Here is an 18,219-nt window from a genome sequence, read left to right on the forward strand (position 1 = left end):
AACATAACGATAGATAGATAGATAGATAGAGAGAGAGACAGATAGATAGACCGATAGATAGACCGATAGACCGATAGATAGATAGATAGATAGATAGATAGAGAGAGAGAGAGATGATAGAACATAACGACAGACAGACAGACAGACCGATAGATAGACCGATAGATAGATAGATAGATAGAGAGATGATAGAACATAACGATAGATAGATAGATAGATTACAAGAATAAATTACATTTTACAATATATTCACATAGAAAACGGTTATTTTAAATTGTAATAATATTTCACAATATTACTATTCCTAGCTACTATATTTTTGATTAAATAAATGCGACAAAAACATTAAAAATAAACATTAAAACATTACAAAACTTTTTAAAAAATCGTACAAAAGCATTAAAAATATCTTACCAACCCCAAGCTTTTCAAAGGCAGTGTAATAATTTCAAAATGCCTACAAAAAAGCAGAAAATATTTGCTCATACCCCTCTCCCACAATGCCTTCTTGTTCATCGGTCAGCGTGTCCTTCCTGAAGGGCAGAACCACCAGACAGGTGCCGTACACCAGCATGACAACGCAGCGGTTCTCTGGGTCCACACGCACCATGGGGATGTGCAAATTCTGAACAAACCCTTCCTGAAAACATCCAAACACACAGCCATCACAACACACCCTCCACAGATCAGCAGCTCAACACATGCTCATAAACACAGAACACACTCTCAGCTCCGGCTCCTCGAAATAGTGCAGCGACAGCGTCTTGAGATCATGCGTGCCTGGATCATACTCCACAACTGAGAGCTGGAAGAAAAAACACACCACCATTAAACTGCCTTATCATTCAGACAATCTTCAAAGCTTTTCTTTCGCAGGAAGTAGCTGTGATGCAGTCACGCGTACCTTGGCATCTTTGAAGCTGAGGAGCAAGGCGTCTCTGTTGGTGCCCGCGAGCTGAACGCTGGCCATGGACATCCACTCAAAAACAAACTGGAAAGATTATTTTTCTGATATGAAAACACTTTGTGCCTGAGCAAACTTCAGAACAGGGGGTCTCAGATGACTTATTATGATTTAAAATACTTTTTAGTGACTAAAAATAATAAAACTAGCAATAAAACAACTAAGAAACAAGTTATTCACCCCCTTAACGACTGTTTGTTTTCTTTGTTAAATTAATAAAATCTTAAAATACCATGGGCATTTTAAAATGAAAATACATTTTACTAATTACACTTAGTTCTAAAACATTTTATTTGGTAGAAACTGAGTTGTAATATTTCTAAAATAGTGTATAATTAATTAAATTTAATTATAAAATAATTAATAATTATAAAACATTTATACAACTCCCTATCCAGTAACGCCACCTGCTCCAGCTTCTCTTTACGGCTCTTGCCATCTACACAGTTAGATTAATAGTAAACATAATAATAATAATCTACAGGATACTTGACTACAGACAAAAAAATGAAAAGTCTTACCTGATGACTTTTCTGATTTGGAAGTGCTCTAGAATGCAATAAGGGCAAATGATTAATGTTTGTATTAATGACCCATATAAACCAAAGTGAACCAAACCAGGTGACATTTATTCTAAAAAATATAAAGATAGCATAATGATATAAAGATATTTACATAAAGATACAGCTAATAAAAACATACTTCTCAAGCACATTTCACAACCAACGTTTGTAAGGTTTAAAATGATAGAAAAAATAAGAAAACAATAAATATTACATATAGTACCGTGCAAAAGTATTAGGCCTTTTTACACATGTGTGTGTGTGTGTACGCCTGTGGTTTCTTAGCTATGACATCTGTGTGAATTGACTTCAAACATCTGCATGACTAACCCTCTACATTGTGAGTAAATCACAAACATATGCGACTAAATCTTCACTCTGGGCTACTAAATGATGTCTAATATTAGCCACATATTCTTTGTTGTATTTTGCTGTCAAAATAACGGAGTTCCTTTGGAATTCTTCAGCTTTTAAGAACTACCGCTTTCTCCGGTAGTGGGCGGAACTAATGCGCAAACGACAATCTCATTGGCTGGCGCTCACCTATTATCGTCCCCGTTTTGATTTCAGCCAATCAATTCCAGCCAACACACACAACCTGATTAATATTCATGAATCCAGCAGCTCGTTAATCCTTAGTGCGTTTTATATTGTTCTTATTAGTAGAATTCTACGTATTATTATTATCTTATCAGTATTATTGTTAGTTTTTCCCCATTTTTTTTACAGAAACACTGAATGACCAAAAAAGCAGCACCAGCAGTCCTAATTCAGTTAAAATGACTAATATGCATTCATACATGGTTTTAATTCTAATTACTGAAGTTCTATCATTCAATAATACTTGATTATCATATATAATGCTTGACTGACTGATGTTAAGAAAGTAGTAATTTCTGTGCCATTTTACAAACACACACACACACACACATATATATATATATATATATATATATATAACACACACACACACACACACACACACACACATGCATATATGGTATATCAGTCTGGCGAGTAAACAAAAAAATGTACTAGCTAATGGCGATTCAATTGCCAAGGTGTCCGTAGAGGGTTGATGGTTGTTGTTGCGTCTCATTTAATTGAACAGAGACAGAAAAGCCCCCCCACCTCACCTCCACATCATAGATGATCCTGTAGACATACAGCTGAGAGGTTGCTGCCACCACCAGGTTCTTCTCTTGGCTGGAGATGAAGTTGCAGTACACGGCGAACTCCACAGCAGTGGGCGGATGAGCCTGACGGTACACCGCGTACATGATGATGGTGAAGATGAAGAGCAGCTCCCCTCAGCACCTAACCAATCAAACCCAGAGTGACCAGTTTACACTCTGACTGATCCACAAACCATGACAAGCTAAACACACACATCTGCTGACTTATGCTTGTGATTTACTGATTTGCACGCAGATTCGAGCGTTTTGTTGATATGCATCTCCCGCTAATATGCTAGCGAGCTGTGCGTGACCATAAAAACATAATTTGCAGATACGCAAAATAAACTCTAACATACCAGCGAGTTATTGTGCAAACTTCCAAATGAGCCCTATGACCAGTTGGTCTCAAAAATATATTTATTTACAGACGAACTCAGCACAATGGACAACACTTTCTCATTCATCACACATCCCAGAATGACCCGCGCCAGCAGCAGCAGCAGCGCAGCGCCGAAATGTGTCCGACCTGCGCAATGAGCGCGTGACACCAGTTCCCTTTTCTCTGAACCGATCACTTCTGTTATATATGTGAACATATAGATGTATGGACATAGTGAATATATAAAAGTGTTATAAAAAATAAAAAAAAGATTTTGTGAATTTAGTATTTTCCATGTAATTACATTGTTTAGAGCATAAGAAAAAAAATTGAAAAATAAAATTTTTGAAAAATGATATTTTATTGTTTTGCTATGTCCGCTGACTGTAGAGGACACCAGGGGCCAGTTACATAACTTAGTCTCTATGTTAAGACAGTGTCTTAAGAACTAGTCTGACCAACTAGCAGTTATGCTATGTCCGCTGACTGTAAAGGACACCAGGGGCCAGTTGCATAAACTTAGTCTCTATGTTAAGACAGTGTCTTAAGAACTAGTCTGACCAACTAGCAGTTAGCCAAAGGGTAATCAGTCTTATTTTTGGATTCAACTCAGACTAATCTACATTTTTATGTAACTGAATTAAAAAACATATGACCAGTCTTAAAGAAAAAAATTAGCTAACTAACTTTTAAGACTAGTCTTAACCTTTTATGCAACTGGCCCCTGTACTTAAAAAAAATAGACATGAATAGACATGAAAAAGCTAACACAGTGGGATTTTTATTTTTTATCACCTATCAATTTTTATTTTTTATACCAAACTTTGTATAAAGATGATTCTCTACTATGTTACGAAAGATATAACAGAATGATTTGATATACTATTTTGCTTTATGCAATATGTGCATAAAATGGCCATAAACGGTTTTCCCATTTTATACAATGTATCTACATACTGTTCCTAATTTGCATATTAATGTGTTCTTGGGGCAACGTGAAATAAAAAAAAAAGAGGTGTAATAATGGGAGTAATAATTGGCAAGATTTTCAAAGTAATATCTAATATTTCACAGGAATACTGAAATATAATTTCTTTCCCTATTCAGTTCAGAATGATTTGATATACTATTTTGCTTTATGCAATATGTGCGTAAAATGGCCATAAACGGTTTTCCCATTTTATACAATGTATCTATATACTGTTCCTAATTTGCATATTAATGTGTTCTTGGGGCAACGTGAAATAATAAAAAAAGAGGTGTAATAATGGGAGTAATAATTGGCAAGATTTTCAAAGTAATATCTAATATTTCACAGGAATACTGAAATATAATTTCTTTCCCTATTCAGTTGTCACGTCTCCCAAAATGTGTAATAAACACAAATGAAACCCCATAACATTTTCCTGAGATGATGATTTATGACAATTTAAAAATTAGCCAGATTTAAATGATCATTACAAAATATGATCATATTTCCATAAGGGTGTGAAATTTGATCACTAAATTAATATCAGACATTTTTGAAGACCAAGCAGAGGGAGTGAAACTTCCACTCTGACATCCAGACTTACAGCTGTGACATGCATCAGAGAAATTCAATAAAATATGATATCCTACAGAAGACAAAACTCCACAGCTAGGAGTTTGAACATTCATATTACAGTGGTACTCTTTGTTAGTAATATTATTTTATTAATAGGTAACACTTTAAAATAAGGGTCCATTTGTTAATGACTACATTAGTTAATATAAACAATGAAAAAACACTTATTAATCTTAGTTAATGTTCCAACATTTATTAATACATTATTTAAAAAGTTGTTATCTGATAATGTTATTTAATGGACCTGAGCGAACATGGGCTAACAAAGAACAGCTGTATTTTTATGCTAACAAAAATTAATACTGTAACAATGTATTATTCATTGATAGTTAATGCATTAAATATTGTTAACAAATGGAACCTTACTGTAAAGTGTTACCTATAAATATATGTATTCAGATGAGCATCGATTTAGATTTAAAAGAGTTATTGGTGTTGCCAAATTATCTCAAGTGTGACGATCCGAGGAACCCCAAATCTTTTTATTTCACAGTGTACAATTAAATAATAGAATTAAACACTTATCTACTGTAAACATTGTTACTATACTGCTACTACTGTATACAAACACTGTAGATAATAACTTCATTCCAGCATTTATTTACTCAATTTTTTGACACCAAAAATACTCATCTGTGAGTGATGTGAAGCTGACAGTCTTAAAGCAGACAATACGTTACGACTGAATACATTTGTTTAAAAAATATCAATCATTAAAGGACACCGAAATATGAAAACATTTTGTCAGTCACTTACAATACAGAAGAATCATATTATTCATAAAATGAAAAGAAAACAACACTCAACTACTGTTTAGACAAACTCCTGTTTAAAATAAACACACGTGCAGTAAAGTAAGAGTGGGTTAATGATTAGACATGACCGCCAGTGGCATTATAAATGAGAAGGCATGTGATCAGCCGTAGATCTTCTTGCATGTGATGAGGTACTGTGGGTAAGCCTGTGTGTCGTTGAAGATGACGAACAGCGTCGGGGAGTTGATCTGATCCGTCACGCTGTGGTATCTGACAGGAACGCCAGAGCTCTCCTTCAGCGGGGCGGTTTTGTAGTCGTACTTGCCCACGGTGAAGTCTCCGGTCAGCACTCTGGCCACAAAAATAAACTTGTGCCCGTCTGCATTGGGTGGAGAGTAGGTGTCAGACACGGACAGTGAGCCGTTCACCGCAAAATACACGCCCTGACCGTACACAGTGGCTGTCAGAGAAAAGACAAGATGCATTTATTATTTTTAAATTCATTTCGGTGTTATTTCAGAGGCATTTGTGTACTATTATAGTTTTTGTTAATATTTTGAATTCGTTTTTAATTTTTTGTTGTTTTCTTTCAAATTTAAGTTAAAGGGGTCATATGATGCGATTTAATTTTTTCCTTTCTCTTTGGAGTGTTACAAGCTCTTGGTGCATAAAGAAGATCTGTAAAGTTGCAAAGACTAAAGTCTCAAATCCAAAGAGATATTCTTTATAAAAGTTAAGAGTCAGCCACGCCTACCTAAAACGGCTCGTTCTAACACGCCCCCACATGTCTACGTCACTGTGTGGGAAGATTTGCATAACGCCGCCCAAATGTTCACGCAAAGAAAGAAGGCGTAACTTTTATTCTCGCTGTAGTATTGTTGCCGCCGCCGCCATGCCGTGAAGACGCTGTGTGTTTCGTTGTGAAAGCGAAACTACTTTGTTTGGTCTTCCAAAAGAGGACATGACTAGAAATCTGGTTTATTTTATTTACAACACTGTTTCAGAACAGAACAACCCAAATATTCGAGCGTGTGCAGCGCATTTTACGAAGGAAAGTTTCCTGAAACTGATAATCATAGTATGGTGAGGGGCGTAACATTTCCGTCTCACGCTTGAGGTATTCAGCCAATCACAACGCACTGGATAGCTGGCCAATCAGAGCACACCTCGCTTTTCAGAACGATGAGCTTTGTAAAAATTGACACGTTTCAGAAAGGCGGGGCATAGAGGAGAAACAATAATGTACAGTATGTGGAAAATAATGTGTTTTTATAACCTTAAACCGCATAAACACATTTCATTACACCAAATACACAAAATAATGTTCTTTTTAGCAACATCATATGACCCCTTTAAAGTTTTAGCAATTTTGTTGTGTTTTTGTCATTTTTATTAGTTTTGGGGGGTTTTGTTTTGTTTTCTGAGTTTATATAGTTTTGATTAAATTTTAGTTTTTTTTTTTTATTTACTATAATTTAATTTCAACTAGTTGTATGAAGTAATGAAAACGTTTTTTCTAGATTTAGTTAACGATAATATCCCTGATTCATATGGTGATGTGGTGATTGCAGCACGTTTCTAAGATGTTCTGACTGGTTGGTAATGTCTCGCTAATGCCGAGTTCACACTCTGCACGATTGTAGCTCTGACTTTCACTCGCCGACAGGTTTCGCGAAATCGCAGACAAATGCCCAAAATCGAAGGCAAATCGGTGCTCGTTCACGCGAGTGACAATCACGCAGTGTGAATTATCAAAGACGTGAACTGATAGAATTGTGTCCATTTGCAAGGGCATTGCTAGCTGGTTATTAAGGTGCTGTGAGTGGTTTGTAATGGGTTGTTATTCAGTTTCTTCTTGCTGGGCCATTGCTAGGTGGTTGCTAAGGTGTTCCTGGGAGGTTGCTTTTTCAAATCCCAAACTTATGTATGAGCCTATGTTATTCTAGTATCACAGATATACTGTTATAGCTTTGTTAATATTTTGAATCAGATTTCTATTTTTCTATTTTCTATTTTTACTTAAATTTTAGTGATTTTTAGTAATTTTGTTTTTGTCATTTTTTTTATTTTTTTCTTCTTAAATTATTATTTTTTTAAATAAGTCTGTACAGTTTTTTTATTAATTTGTATTTATTAGTTTGGTAAATAGTGACCAGTTCTCACTATTAGCTAGCTGCTTATTAGCATGCATATTATTAGCATATCGGCTGTTTATTAGTGTTCTTATAAAGCACATATTAATGCCTTATTCTGCATGACCATATTTTAGATCCCTTAATCAACCCCAATACTAAACTTAACAACTACCTTACTAACTATTAATAAGCAGCAAATTATTAATAGTGAGAACTGGTCCCCAAACCATTAATTTTAGTCTTTTTAATTTGAGTTTTTTTTAGTTAAACTACAAACATAATATGTGAGCTGAAAATAAAATGATTTTTTATTTCAAGTAACGAAAAATGTTTATGGTATTAGTTGTAAGTGTAGTGTACTATAATAACCCTGCTATAAACAATGCAACAGTGATGCAGTGAAGGGTGTGACTGATTAACAGCACAGTACCGTTTTTCCCACAGAAGCTCCTGTTGAAGCCGTGAATGCAGATCTCCTTGACGCTGGTCTCACTGGTGCCGTGGTAGAGGGTGCGCTCCACCTGCGCCTCTGAGGAGCTGCGCTCAATACTGACCTTCTTCAGCCTGTACTGGTCATGCAGGAGTTTATTCATCAGCTTATAAACCTGAAATGCCATCAGAGTCAGTGCGACCAATAACAGACATTTCCAAAGCAGATAATCATTCCCACAATTCAATGTACAAACGTTTTGATTACAAACATAATAGTAAATTCACAAGTTTTCATTCCGAGAACTAAAAGAAAGATTAATGTCTTGCATACAGAAAAAAACCTGTCTGAATTCCACATGCACTGACAGACGTCGAGGTGCGACCGTGTTGTACGATTGTACCTTAATGATTCTGATTTTGTTGTGTCTGTCCTGAAGGGTGTCATAGAAATCTTTGACCACATTCTGGAATTCATCAGAGTCTTCATCCACTGGACACACTTCAGGCATGCTGGACAGCAGACTGTAATCTTCATCTGAAAAACAGACGTCATCAACTAAATATACAGTACACTTATTTATACAGTGCTATTTATCACATTGATTTAGTGTGATTAATTACAAAAAAAAGTCCCTTGTAAAGGGTAAAGGGTCACATGCTCAGCGAAATTTCAAGGTCGAAATCCAGTCATTTCAACAGGAATCTGAGCAACTGGGAGTTTTACATGAGGCTGAAAAAAGTTTAAAATATATTCATAATAACATTTTTTGTAATTTCCTTTGGCTGACTCAATAATCCAAAAACAAAATTGTTAGATAATTATTAGATATTAGTTACATTTTTAGATAATTTAACATTCTTAAATTGTTTTAATATGAGGGTTTTTCTCAACAAATATCAAATTATGCAGTTAATTGTTATTATTTTGACTAATTAATCAACATATCATTAGTAATTAATTGTATTAATGGTAATACATTTTTTATCAACTGACAATACCAAATAAACGACAAAACTAATATATATTTTATATATAGTTTTTTTGTAATATTTATTTATTGTACTTTTTAAATACAACTGAAAAACTAAATAATTTAAAAAATAAATGTATTCAATTTATTTTATATATTTTTTAGTTATTAGATATTTTTATATTAAATTATTTTAATATGAGGGATTTTCTCAGCAAATATTGATTTATGCAACTAATTGTGATTACTCTGACTAATTAATCAGCATACCATGTGTAATTAATTTTATTCAATGTTTTAATTAACTGACAATAATCCAAAACTAAATTATTTAAAAAAAATACATAATAATTACATTACATAATTTAATATTCTTACATTTTGTAATTTTTAAAATTGTATTTATGCAATTAATTGCAGTTAATTTCACAAATTAACTGGCATATCATGAGTAATTAGTACAATGGACATTATTTATTTTATTTATTAAAATCTATACATTAAATACTGTATTAAATAAAATGCATATTGTCCATGGATGAACCTACTCTATATTAAAATGTCAATTTATATTACTATTTGAAAAAGGTTTTTATATTATGCCTGGAAACCATTATGAAGAACTATTTTGCCTGTTTTTAAACAAAAATAAATTGTGATAATGAAGTTTGGACTCAATAGCAAAAACAGTGTAGTCTCCTTTTGGGGATTTCATTATTTTGGAGGTTTTCGTACCTGTGCCATCCGTGTACAAGTCCTCTTTGTTCAGCATTTTCCGTCTAATAGGCACGGATTTCCCGGATGCCAAACTATGCTCTTCCATCTTCTCGAAGTCAATGCTGCACGGCTGATTGTTGAAGAGAATATCAGTCTTCTTCTGCTTCATTTTCCAAGCGTTCTCAATGAACACCGTGGCATCCGGCGGGTACGGGATGGCCTTGGAGGAGGAGCCCTGCTCGTACCACACCCACTGTATTGTCTTCACGATTTCAGCATCTATCATCATGCTCTCTGTCCTTCTCAGGACGTTCTTCAGGTCCATCACGGCCTCAGAGACGTGCTCTTTAAAGCCGGAGAGGACGGCGGTGGTGCCCTGGATGCTGATCTCGACAGCATGCTTCCTCTTAATGAGCTCTATGCATCTCTTCTGATGGGAGGAGAGTTTCCGCAGGTTCTTGTTCTCGACCTTCTCCTCACACTGTCTCAGTCCAACCTTCTTGCCCAATGCGATGTCCACCCTGACAAGATCATGGTTGTAGTTAGCAAACACACAGATCTCGGCTTTGTTAGCTGACTTGATGGCGTCTTCCAAGGACATGTCAAACGCTCTCTCCAGCTGCGTGTTCTCCTGGTTTGGCATGGAGTCGGTCCTGGACAGTTCTAGAGCTTTCTGGATGTCCTCTGCGTCCGACCTTTGGTTGAGCTCCATTGACATCTGAATGGCCAGCAAGAGGCTTGCGTCTTCGTCGAGGCTGCAGGCGTTCATGGGTGCAGAGGAGCTCTGGAGGTCATGGGCCTGCAGTGATTGGGGTTGGTCGTCCTCTTCTTCTGCCACTGCTGAGGTATCTCGGCTCTGGTCTGAATACAGATCTACAGATTCAATGTCTGTGGCTCCTAAACTAGAAGGTTGGGGGTTCAAATCACTGCCAATGACTGCCAAGATCTTCTTAGCCTCTTCAATACGAGCTGAGTGACAGAAAACATTCAGTAACCATTGGGGTTCAACAAAAATCAATGGATTACCATTGTATTTAGGGCCCTTTGAAATCTGTTTTATTTTTTCCCAAATTCCGTTTTTCCCGTTTAAATTTTTCTGGATTCATTTTTTTTTTCCATTTTGATTTTTCTGGACTCCTTTTTAATGGAAAAAAGCATGCCTAATTAATTTAAATCATGCAACTTACACAATTTAACATCAATTTATTACATGTTGAACAAAAATGACATTTTTAGGGATCTATATGTTTTATTTTTTCCCTCACATTCTTTTTTTATTGTTACCAAATTCTGTTTAAGCATGTCTAATTATTTGAATGCATAAAACAACTTATTTTTTTACAATAGCCCTATGAAAAGTTTTGTTTTTTTCAGAAATTCTGTGTTGTGTGTTTTAATTTCTCTGGTTATCAAAAGGCATAAAACATTCATTTAATTTATCTTTTAATCAAATGAAAGTTAAACTCTTTATTTTTTGGCAATCAAAGGGGGTTTACTATTCAAATTAAAACATGGAAGAAATATAGTGTGATTATTCCTTAAAAAAATTAAGTTTTAATAATTTTATTAGCAATAGTAGTAGTAGTAGTGGTACATTCTACTGTACAATAGTAATATATTTCTGACACAATTTCTTCAAGTTAAACCGAACTTTTATTTTGACGGGCTGCCATGAGGACCTTTAAATTTCTGAGTGTATATGACATGACGATAGACATGACTCTCAGAGCAGTTCTGGAGATGTTGTTCATGTATTTATGTCCTATTTAGTGAGATGGCAGACGCTGAAATCACAGCGAGTAGTAAACGAAACCGTGCGACTGCGCCTTTCAGTCACACAGAGACACACAGAACATGCAGGATTCATTGGTGCTTAATATCCTATATTTACCACTTTAAATCCATATTGCTCGCCGTTGACTGTTTTACTAAAGCCGCCCGCTGGCGGTGAGCCCGGGTGCGAGGGCCCGTTCATCGCTGCTTGCAGCTTTAATTATGATTGGATTCCGTGATTCCTTCCGCGTTTTCCACATTGCAGAAATCATAGGGTCCTAAATCATTGCATTGGATTTCCCGCAGAAAAGAAGTGGAATTAAAGGGTCTCGGCCCACTTATAGTTCAACGACCGGTAAAGAACCAATCAGGCAGATGATCTATACTGACCTGAAGTATGTGCATCAGTACGTCCATTCGGGACTCCAGCAATGAAGTCCTGCACGGAATTTGCAGAGAAACTTCTCTGGAAGTTTTGACAGGTTGTCATTTTCCATGCCAGCTCCAGTATGTCCTGTGGAAAGCACAAGAACAGTCAACCCTAAAGTATTACTGAGTATATGAGAAACATCAGGATAGACAACAAGGCTGGATACGTTACACCATCTTCTAGCGGCTCCCAGTGCACTTTGGCCATGTCGATATAGACTTCGAACTTTGCTGTCATCTCTGCCAGTATGCTGACACCCTCCTCCTCCAGCAGGAAGCGGGAAATGCCAGGCTGGGTCACCACAATGGTCTTTGTAAAGATTGAGCCGATAATAGCACTTAATAATTCTGCCGCCGACTGGCACACATTCGATTCTCCCTGAATCTGCCAGTGAAATTAAGAGACTGATTAACCATACAGAAGACATTTAAAGACAATGACCACACAGTTCATAGTTCTCAGTTCAGTTCAAGACTGAGAAAAATGACAATACACTAAAATGGAGATGATTACATATAGGAATTCTAAAAAAAACTATTATATTATATGAAATATGTTTTGACAATATCACCCTCCCATGCAATCACGCCGTTTTTCTACAGCATCTACGAAGCTGTTCGGCCATTTGAGTACCTTAGATTCTCCACACAATATTGCAGGTTAGTCTATTTTTGCTCTACAAATTAATTCAATTACATTTTATTATATTAGATGCACATTTATATTATTATTAATTTTATTTGTTGTTAATTATTTTCTACCAAATTAACAATTCAGTACAACTTTATCCTATTATATTAAATTATTTCTCATTATTCATCTTATGTATTAAAACGAATTATGTATGAACATTAAAATACTTTTAAACATGATTGAACCATTTTTACTTGTGAACAACTTCAATAAATTCTACAATTAAATCACATTTAAATTTACAATCAAATTGCAAATCCAATTCTGCAATTCAGCATTCAAAGATTTGAGGTCAGGAAGATGTTTTGATTTTGATAAACTTCTGCTCACCAAGGCTGCATTTATTTGATCAAAATACAGCAAAAACAGTAATATTGTGAAATATTATTACAATTTAAAATCATTTACTTCTCAAGAAACATTTCTTTTTATTATAAATTATTATTATAAATGTGGATAAGAAATATATAGTTCGGTCTTGAAACTGGAGATGTTGTTCATGTATTTATGTCCTATTTAGTGAGATGGCAGACGCTGAAATCACAGCGAGTAGTAAACGAAACCGTGCGACTGCGCCTTTCAGTCACACAGAGACACACAGAACATGCAGGATTCATTGGTGCTTAATATTTACAGATACTAGTCCATATCACGATTTGATTTAAGTGTACTGATCTACTTTTGATTAATTCACCCCAACTTTCACAAATTCCGTGACATTCCGCGTTATACAGTAAATTCCATTTTTAGGGCCCGAGCACCGATGGTGTGAGGACCCTATTGGAATTGCTCCGTTTCTTATTATTCTTCTTCTTCTTCTTCTTCTTCTTCTTCTTCTCCAAAGTGAATCGCATTTTTGAGGGCCTAAACATTCTCCAAAACTCATGAAACTTTACACACGCGTCAGAACTGGCGAAAATTTACATCTGATATGGGTTTCAGAAGTGGGTGTGGCAAAACGGCTCGATAGCGCCACCTGTAAAATTTCAACGGAGTGCGCCTCGAGCTACGTTTTACGTACATGTACGAAAATCGGTACACATGCGTAACACACCATTACCTACAAAAAAGTCTCTTGGTACAAAATCCAAAACCCAACAGGATGTACGTTATTCTGAATTTACTGTACAATTTTTGTGCAGTTTTTGACATTTCCAGGCCTCGTACTTTGACGAACTCCTCCTACAGTTTTAATCGGATCATCTTCAAATTTGGTGAGGGTCATCATAAGGCCTTTGTGACGTTAAATTGCGAAGATTTTGAGTTTTCATCAAGGGGCGTGTCCCTGGCAGCCTGACAAAATTTGATGTTTCGCCATGAAACAGGAAGTTGCTGTAACTCAGGCAAACAAGGTGTGATCTGCCCCAAACTTCACACGTTTGATAGGTGTTATGTCCTGAACAAATACCCATGCCCATATTCAGTTATACTCATAGCGCCACCTGCTGGCAACAGGAAGTGACATGTTTAGCACTGTTATGGACTCCTAAGAACATATTAATATTATTACAATTTAAAATCATTTACTTCTCAAGAAACATTTCTTTTTATTATAAATTATTATTATAAATGTGGATAAGAAATATATAGTTCGGTCTTGAAACTCTAGATGGTTGTTAACGTAACTGATGATATTCAGAGAGTAAACGACTTGGCACAAGCTGATTGGTTCATGCTGCATATGCAGCCAATGAGCTTACTGAAGACCAAATACATTAACATTGTCATATCCATCACCATGCTAAAAAAGCTGTTCAATCATGAGAGTTGTCATGATTGAACAACATTTATTTGAAATAGAAATCTTTTGTAACATTAATTGCCTATACTGTAACTTTAAAAAAAAAAAACGCATTAAAACTAAATCTTACTGACCCCAAACTTTTGATCAGTAGTGTACATGTCATTTAAATCAGTCAAATGAAAGCAAACTCAGTAACTAACACTCAATCCGTCTGCAGTCTCCAGAGGGAATAGGATGACCTCTCCCATGTCCGCCAGCAGACCTTGATGATGGAGTTGCAGGAATTTGAGCATTCCTGGCTCCATAGACAGGACGATCTCCTTCTGGCGTGGTGTGCTGAGAAACACAACAATATTCTCTTCATTGTCCTTCTCCATCCCTGTCAGGGTGAGGGCAGTAATCGCTCCACCGGCGTCGGACAGTTTGGCACTGCAGAAGTCCAGAGACGCCAGGAAGTCAGACCACTCCTGTGAGCAGAGCACGCTCTCGCACTCTTTGGCTATGGGCACAGTGAACTCTGAGATCTGGGACTCTATCAGGTCTCGGGCCTGCCTGACGGCGCTACGGGACGGAGACGTTACAGAGACCGTACAGCCTGACACGCTGTAGGTGGAAGGTATGCTTTTCAAAGACAAATTCAGCCTTTTTTTAACATCCTCCCGTCCGAGAAACTCAGCTTTGAGCTTGTCGTGCGTCAGATGGTCCTCCACAACACCAGTCAGGAACTGCAGAACTTCGTTTTTAAGTCTTTCAACCTCAATTTGGTCAGGACCTTTGACTTGGACGCCATCTTTTAATAGACTGACGTCGAATTTGGGGTGATCCTTTTTGAAGGTTTCGAGCAAATTGCTCAAACTGAGCAGGTGATGTTTAGTGGCGTCAAGCACAGATACGAAGCTAACACATTCCTTCTGGATAGACGGCTCAGGAGCAGACGCAGTAGTATTCGCTAAACTTGTGGCAGCATCGTGTCCTAAGCGGATGCTTGCCTCTGGGACAGAAGCAGTCGGACTTTGGGGTGAGACTGTCTGTGATTGGTTCCCATCCATCAATGTTCCTTGTTCATCTTGAGCGCTCACAGACGACCGATCATGCAAGAAATCAAAGTAAGGCTCCACTACTAAATCTGTCCCTTCCAAATGATGGGATTTCTGGAGAACGCAGTCCACAGCTGTGAAAGAAAACACTCGAGTGAGATTCAGAACAGACACAGAGAAAGTGGCTAAAGAAAGACATCCTGGCTTACACGTCACATCCTTGAAAGAAACTTTCGCACGGCCATTTGCTAGCATGCTAACTGCCAGGACGTCAGCGCCTCCAGCACGACTGCTCCCAAAGTAGAGCTCCAGCACGTCCTCTGTGAGCGCAGGAGACAGATTGGCCACCGAAATAGAGTCTGTAGATTCCACCTGCTCCAGAGTGACCTTTGCTTCATTTAGAGGCCTCTTGGAAACTTCGTCTCTGAGCATCTGAAAATCTACGTAGACAATGACAGAACATTTAAACCAAGCGTACTGCAGATTGTTATCATACATTCACGTGTGAATTTATTTGAAATGGTTCTAGAATTTGTGCAAACGTTAAAATGACTCATGAGAACTAAAATGTCTGATAGAGTGGCCCTAAATGTATTTGCACACTTAAAAATGTAGTAATGTCATTGCATTTGATACAAAATATCAAACCAAGAGACTGAGTGCTCAAATGCTGCTCAAGCTTTTCTCAGAACTAACGTAGTGTTATTTATGCATTTTAAAATGTAATTTCTTCCTGTGATTTTCAGCATCATTCCTCCAGTCTCCAGTGTCACATGATCCTTCAGAAATCAGTATAATCTGCTGATTTGCTGCTCAATAAACATTTATTATTACTATTATTATCAATGCTGAAAACAGTTGTGCTGCTTCATATTGTATGGAAACCATGATGCATTTTTTCAGGATTCTTTAATGAAGAGAAAGTTCAGAATAACAGCATTTATTTGAAACAGATCTTTTGTAACATTCTAGATGTCTTTACTGGTACTTTTGAGCATTTTTATGCATCCTTGCTGAATACAAGTATTTCTTTTTATAAAATCTCTTCAATGCTCTTTGTTTCATGGCTTTTAATCATTGGCTGTTTTAGTGATGTTTAGTGGATGTATGGAGTCAGCTCTCCTCAAGTTCACTCGGGTGTCCTATCAGGTGCAGAGAAACACACTAACATCGGACAACCACAACATGTCAGTATATCAGTCTGGTATTTTATCTTTCGAAGACACTTTTAGTGAAAAGTTTTGCTTGAAAACTAGCTTGTGCTATACTTTATTCAAATAAACACCACTTGGTATGATATTTAAAGACACTTATACATTATTAAAAGTGTGCCTCCAGTATTTTCTGTATGTAATGTCGATGTACCGATGAGCTACAAACCTTTGTCTAAAGGGTTTTTCAGATGTACTACAACCAGGTCCTTGTTCGGAGATGGATACAGGATGAAGTCTGTTTCATAATTCATTCCAGTAACATTTTCTATGTAAAGCTCCACATGGTCCAGTGAAGTGTGTGGATTGAGCCCTTTCAGCAGCAGCTTTCCAGGGTCCTTTGGTGGTTTCCTCCGCACCGTCAGTGTGTTATTCTGGAGCACATGGGTCTTGGAGACAACTCTGACAGCAGCTAGTGTGAGAGAAACAATTTTTCAAAGAGTTTTGCTTATGTATGCTTGCAATATTGTCATTTTATTCATTTTTTAATATAATGTATTTTTAATCGATTCAATTTTTTTTTACTCTCTGCGTCTTCAAAAACCACCAGTGCATGCTTTCCACGTCTCTCCAAAGAGACCACGCTCCCTCCTCCAGAGCGCCGCTTGTTATCAAAGTAGAGAGAGAGAAATTCATCGTCCAAATCATCAGGAATATCCAGAACCTCCACACACCGCTCCTCCAGGCTGCTCTCGGCCATTCTGACAACACAGAAAAACACTCATGAAGAATGAAGTTGAGCCGGTTGAGAGAGTAACTGTCATTCCTGCCCCACTTACCAGCAAAACCTTGTGTGAGGCTACTGCACTAAAATAAAAACAAATCAATCAAATCAAATGGTCAAACTGTTGTTATTGTTGTGTTTGTGGGGTTTTCCACCTATCTATGGTGCAATGCGTCTTTTGGGATTGTTTTTGTGGGTTTATATATTACTACAATGCATTTACATTTTTTTTTACAAAGCTGATTGATAGATAGACAGATACCAACAGTTAGTAACTGGATGAATAGATGGTAACTGTTGTTATAAATAGAAATCCTGTGTTGTGTAATATACAGATATTTGATAGATAGATAGATAGTAATTAGAAATAAAATGAGAAATTATGAGTAATTAGAAATAGATATACTTGGTAACTGGATGTTATAAACTTGTTATATATGTTGTATCGTGTAATAATAAACCGTAATAAACCCAATGCCGAGAAAGAGAAACTGAAAGGGTGAGGCTGGATCATAACAGACAGCTGCGCATTAATATTCATAATACGAAGAACAATATATACTGTGCACGATCGTGTTAGAACAATATTTGTATAATAACAGCGTAGCAGAATACTGAGAGCTAAATTCTGCAGGCTTACCTGAAACATGGACCGCTGCAGTGACTCACGCGCTACTTCCGGCTTCGAGAGCGTCCACAACACTCCTGACACAAGTGACAGTGCGAGAAAAACATTTCAGAGATACAGATAAAAAAAATACATTTCTGTTTGGAAATAAATGTTGATAGCACTATTGTAAAAACAAACAAAAAAAATAATAATAATACGTAACACACATTTTTATTGACAGTACTAACTAATAACAGCCAAACTTTCAAAACAATTAATTAAAACAAAAAAAATATA

General features: G+C 36.6%; 2 protein-coding genes across 2 annotated transcripts in view; both read right to left on the bottom strand.

Annotated features, from left to right (window-relative positions):
- cpsf1 (cleavage and polyadenylation specific factor 1) overlaps positions 1–3,237 on the bottom strand; it is a 20,691-nt gene extending 17,454 nt beyond the window's left edge. Inside the window, 7 exon segments of the mRNA XM_016563154.1 lie at positions 489–640; positions 725–805; positions 905–1,022; positions 1,367–1,403; positions 1,486–1,513; positions 2,664–2,844; positions 3,062–3,237. Of these exon segments, the coding sequence (XP_016418640.1) occupies positions 489–640; positions 725–805; positions 905–1,022; positions 1,367–1,403; positions 1,486–1,513; positions 2,664–2,807 (560 nt within the window). The 5' untranslated portion in view covers positions 2,808–2,844; positions 3,062–3,237.
- Positions 3,238–5,281: 2,044 nt separating this feature from the next.
- On the bottom strand, positions 5,282–18,005 carry parp10 (poly(ADP-ribose) polymerase family member 10). The gene is made up of 11 exons (XM_016563130.1): positions 17,953–18,005; positions 17,114–17,289; positions 16,758–17,000; positions 15,587–15,817; positions 14,541–15,511; positions 12,075–12,287; positions 11,864–11,987; positions 9,719–10,669; positions 8,414–8,547; positions 8,011–8,185; positions 5,282–5,905 (listed from the first exon to the last, which is right to left on the bottom strand). The coding sequence occupies exons 2-11, from the start codon at positions 17,286–17,288 to the stop codon at positions 5,607–5,609; spliced, it is 3,516 nt and encodes a 1,171-aa protein (XP_016418616.1). The 5' UTR covers position 17,289; positions 17,953–18,005; the 3' UTR covers positions 5,282–5,606.
- Positions 18,006–18,219: the final 214 nt, after the last annotated feature.

This window comes from Sinocyclocheilus rhinocerous, unplaced genomic scaffold (genome assembly GCF_001515625.1).
Source record: "Sinocyclocheilus rhinocerous isolate Xijiao unplaced genomic scaffold, SAMN03320098_v1.1 scaffold1281, whole genome shotgun sequence".
In the NCBI taxonomy this organism is placed as follows: domain Eukaryota; kingdom Metazoa; phylum Chordata; class Actinopteri; order Cypriniformes; family Cyprinidae; genus Sinocyclocheilus; species Sinocyclocheilus rhinocerous.

Bases quoted from the DNA above. Each gene is read 5' to 3' on its own strand.
- parp10 (XM_016563130.1), bottom strand. From the start codon at position 17,288: ATGGCCGAGAGCAGCCTGGAGGAGCGGTGTGTGGAGGTTCTGGATATT. The intron at 15,818-16,757 runs GTTTGTAGCTCA...TTGTCTACGTAG, and splicing joins GAAAAACCCTTTAGACAAAG to ATTTTCAGATGCTCAGAGAC. The intron at 5,906-8,010 runs GTACTGTGCTGT...TTTCTCTGACAG, and splicing joins GAGCTTCTGTGGGAAAAACG to CCACTGTGTACGGTCAGGGC.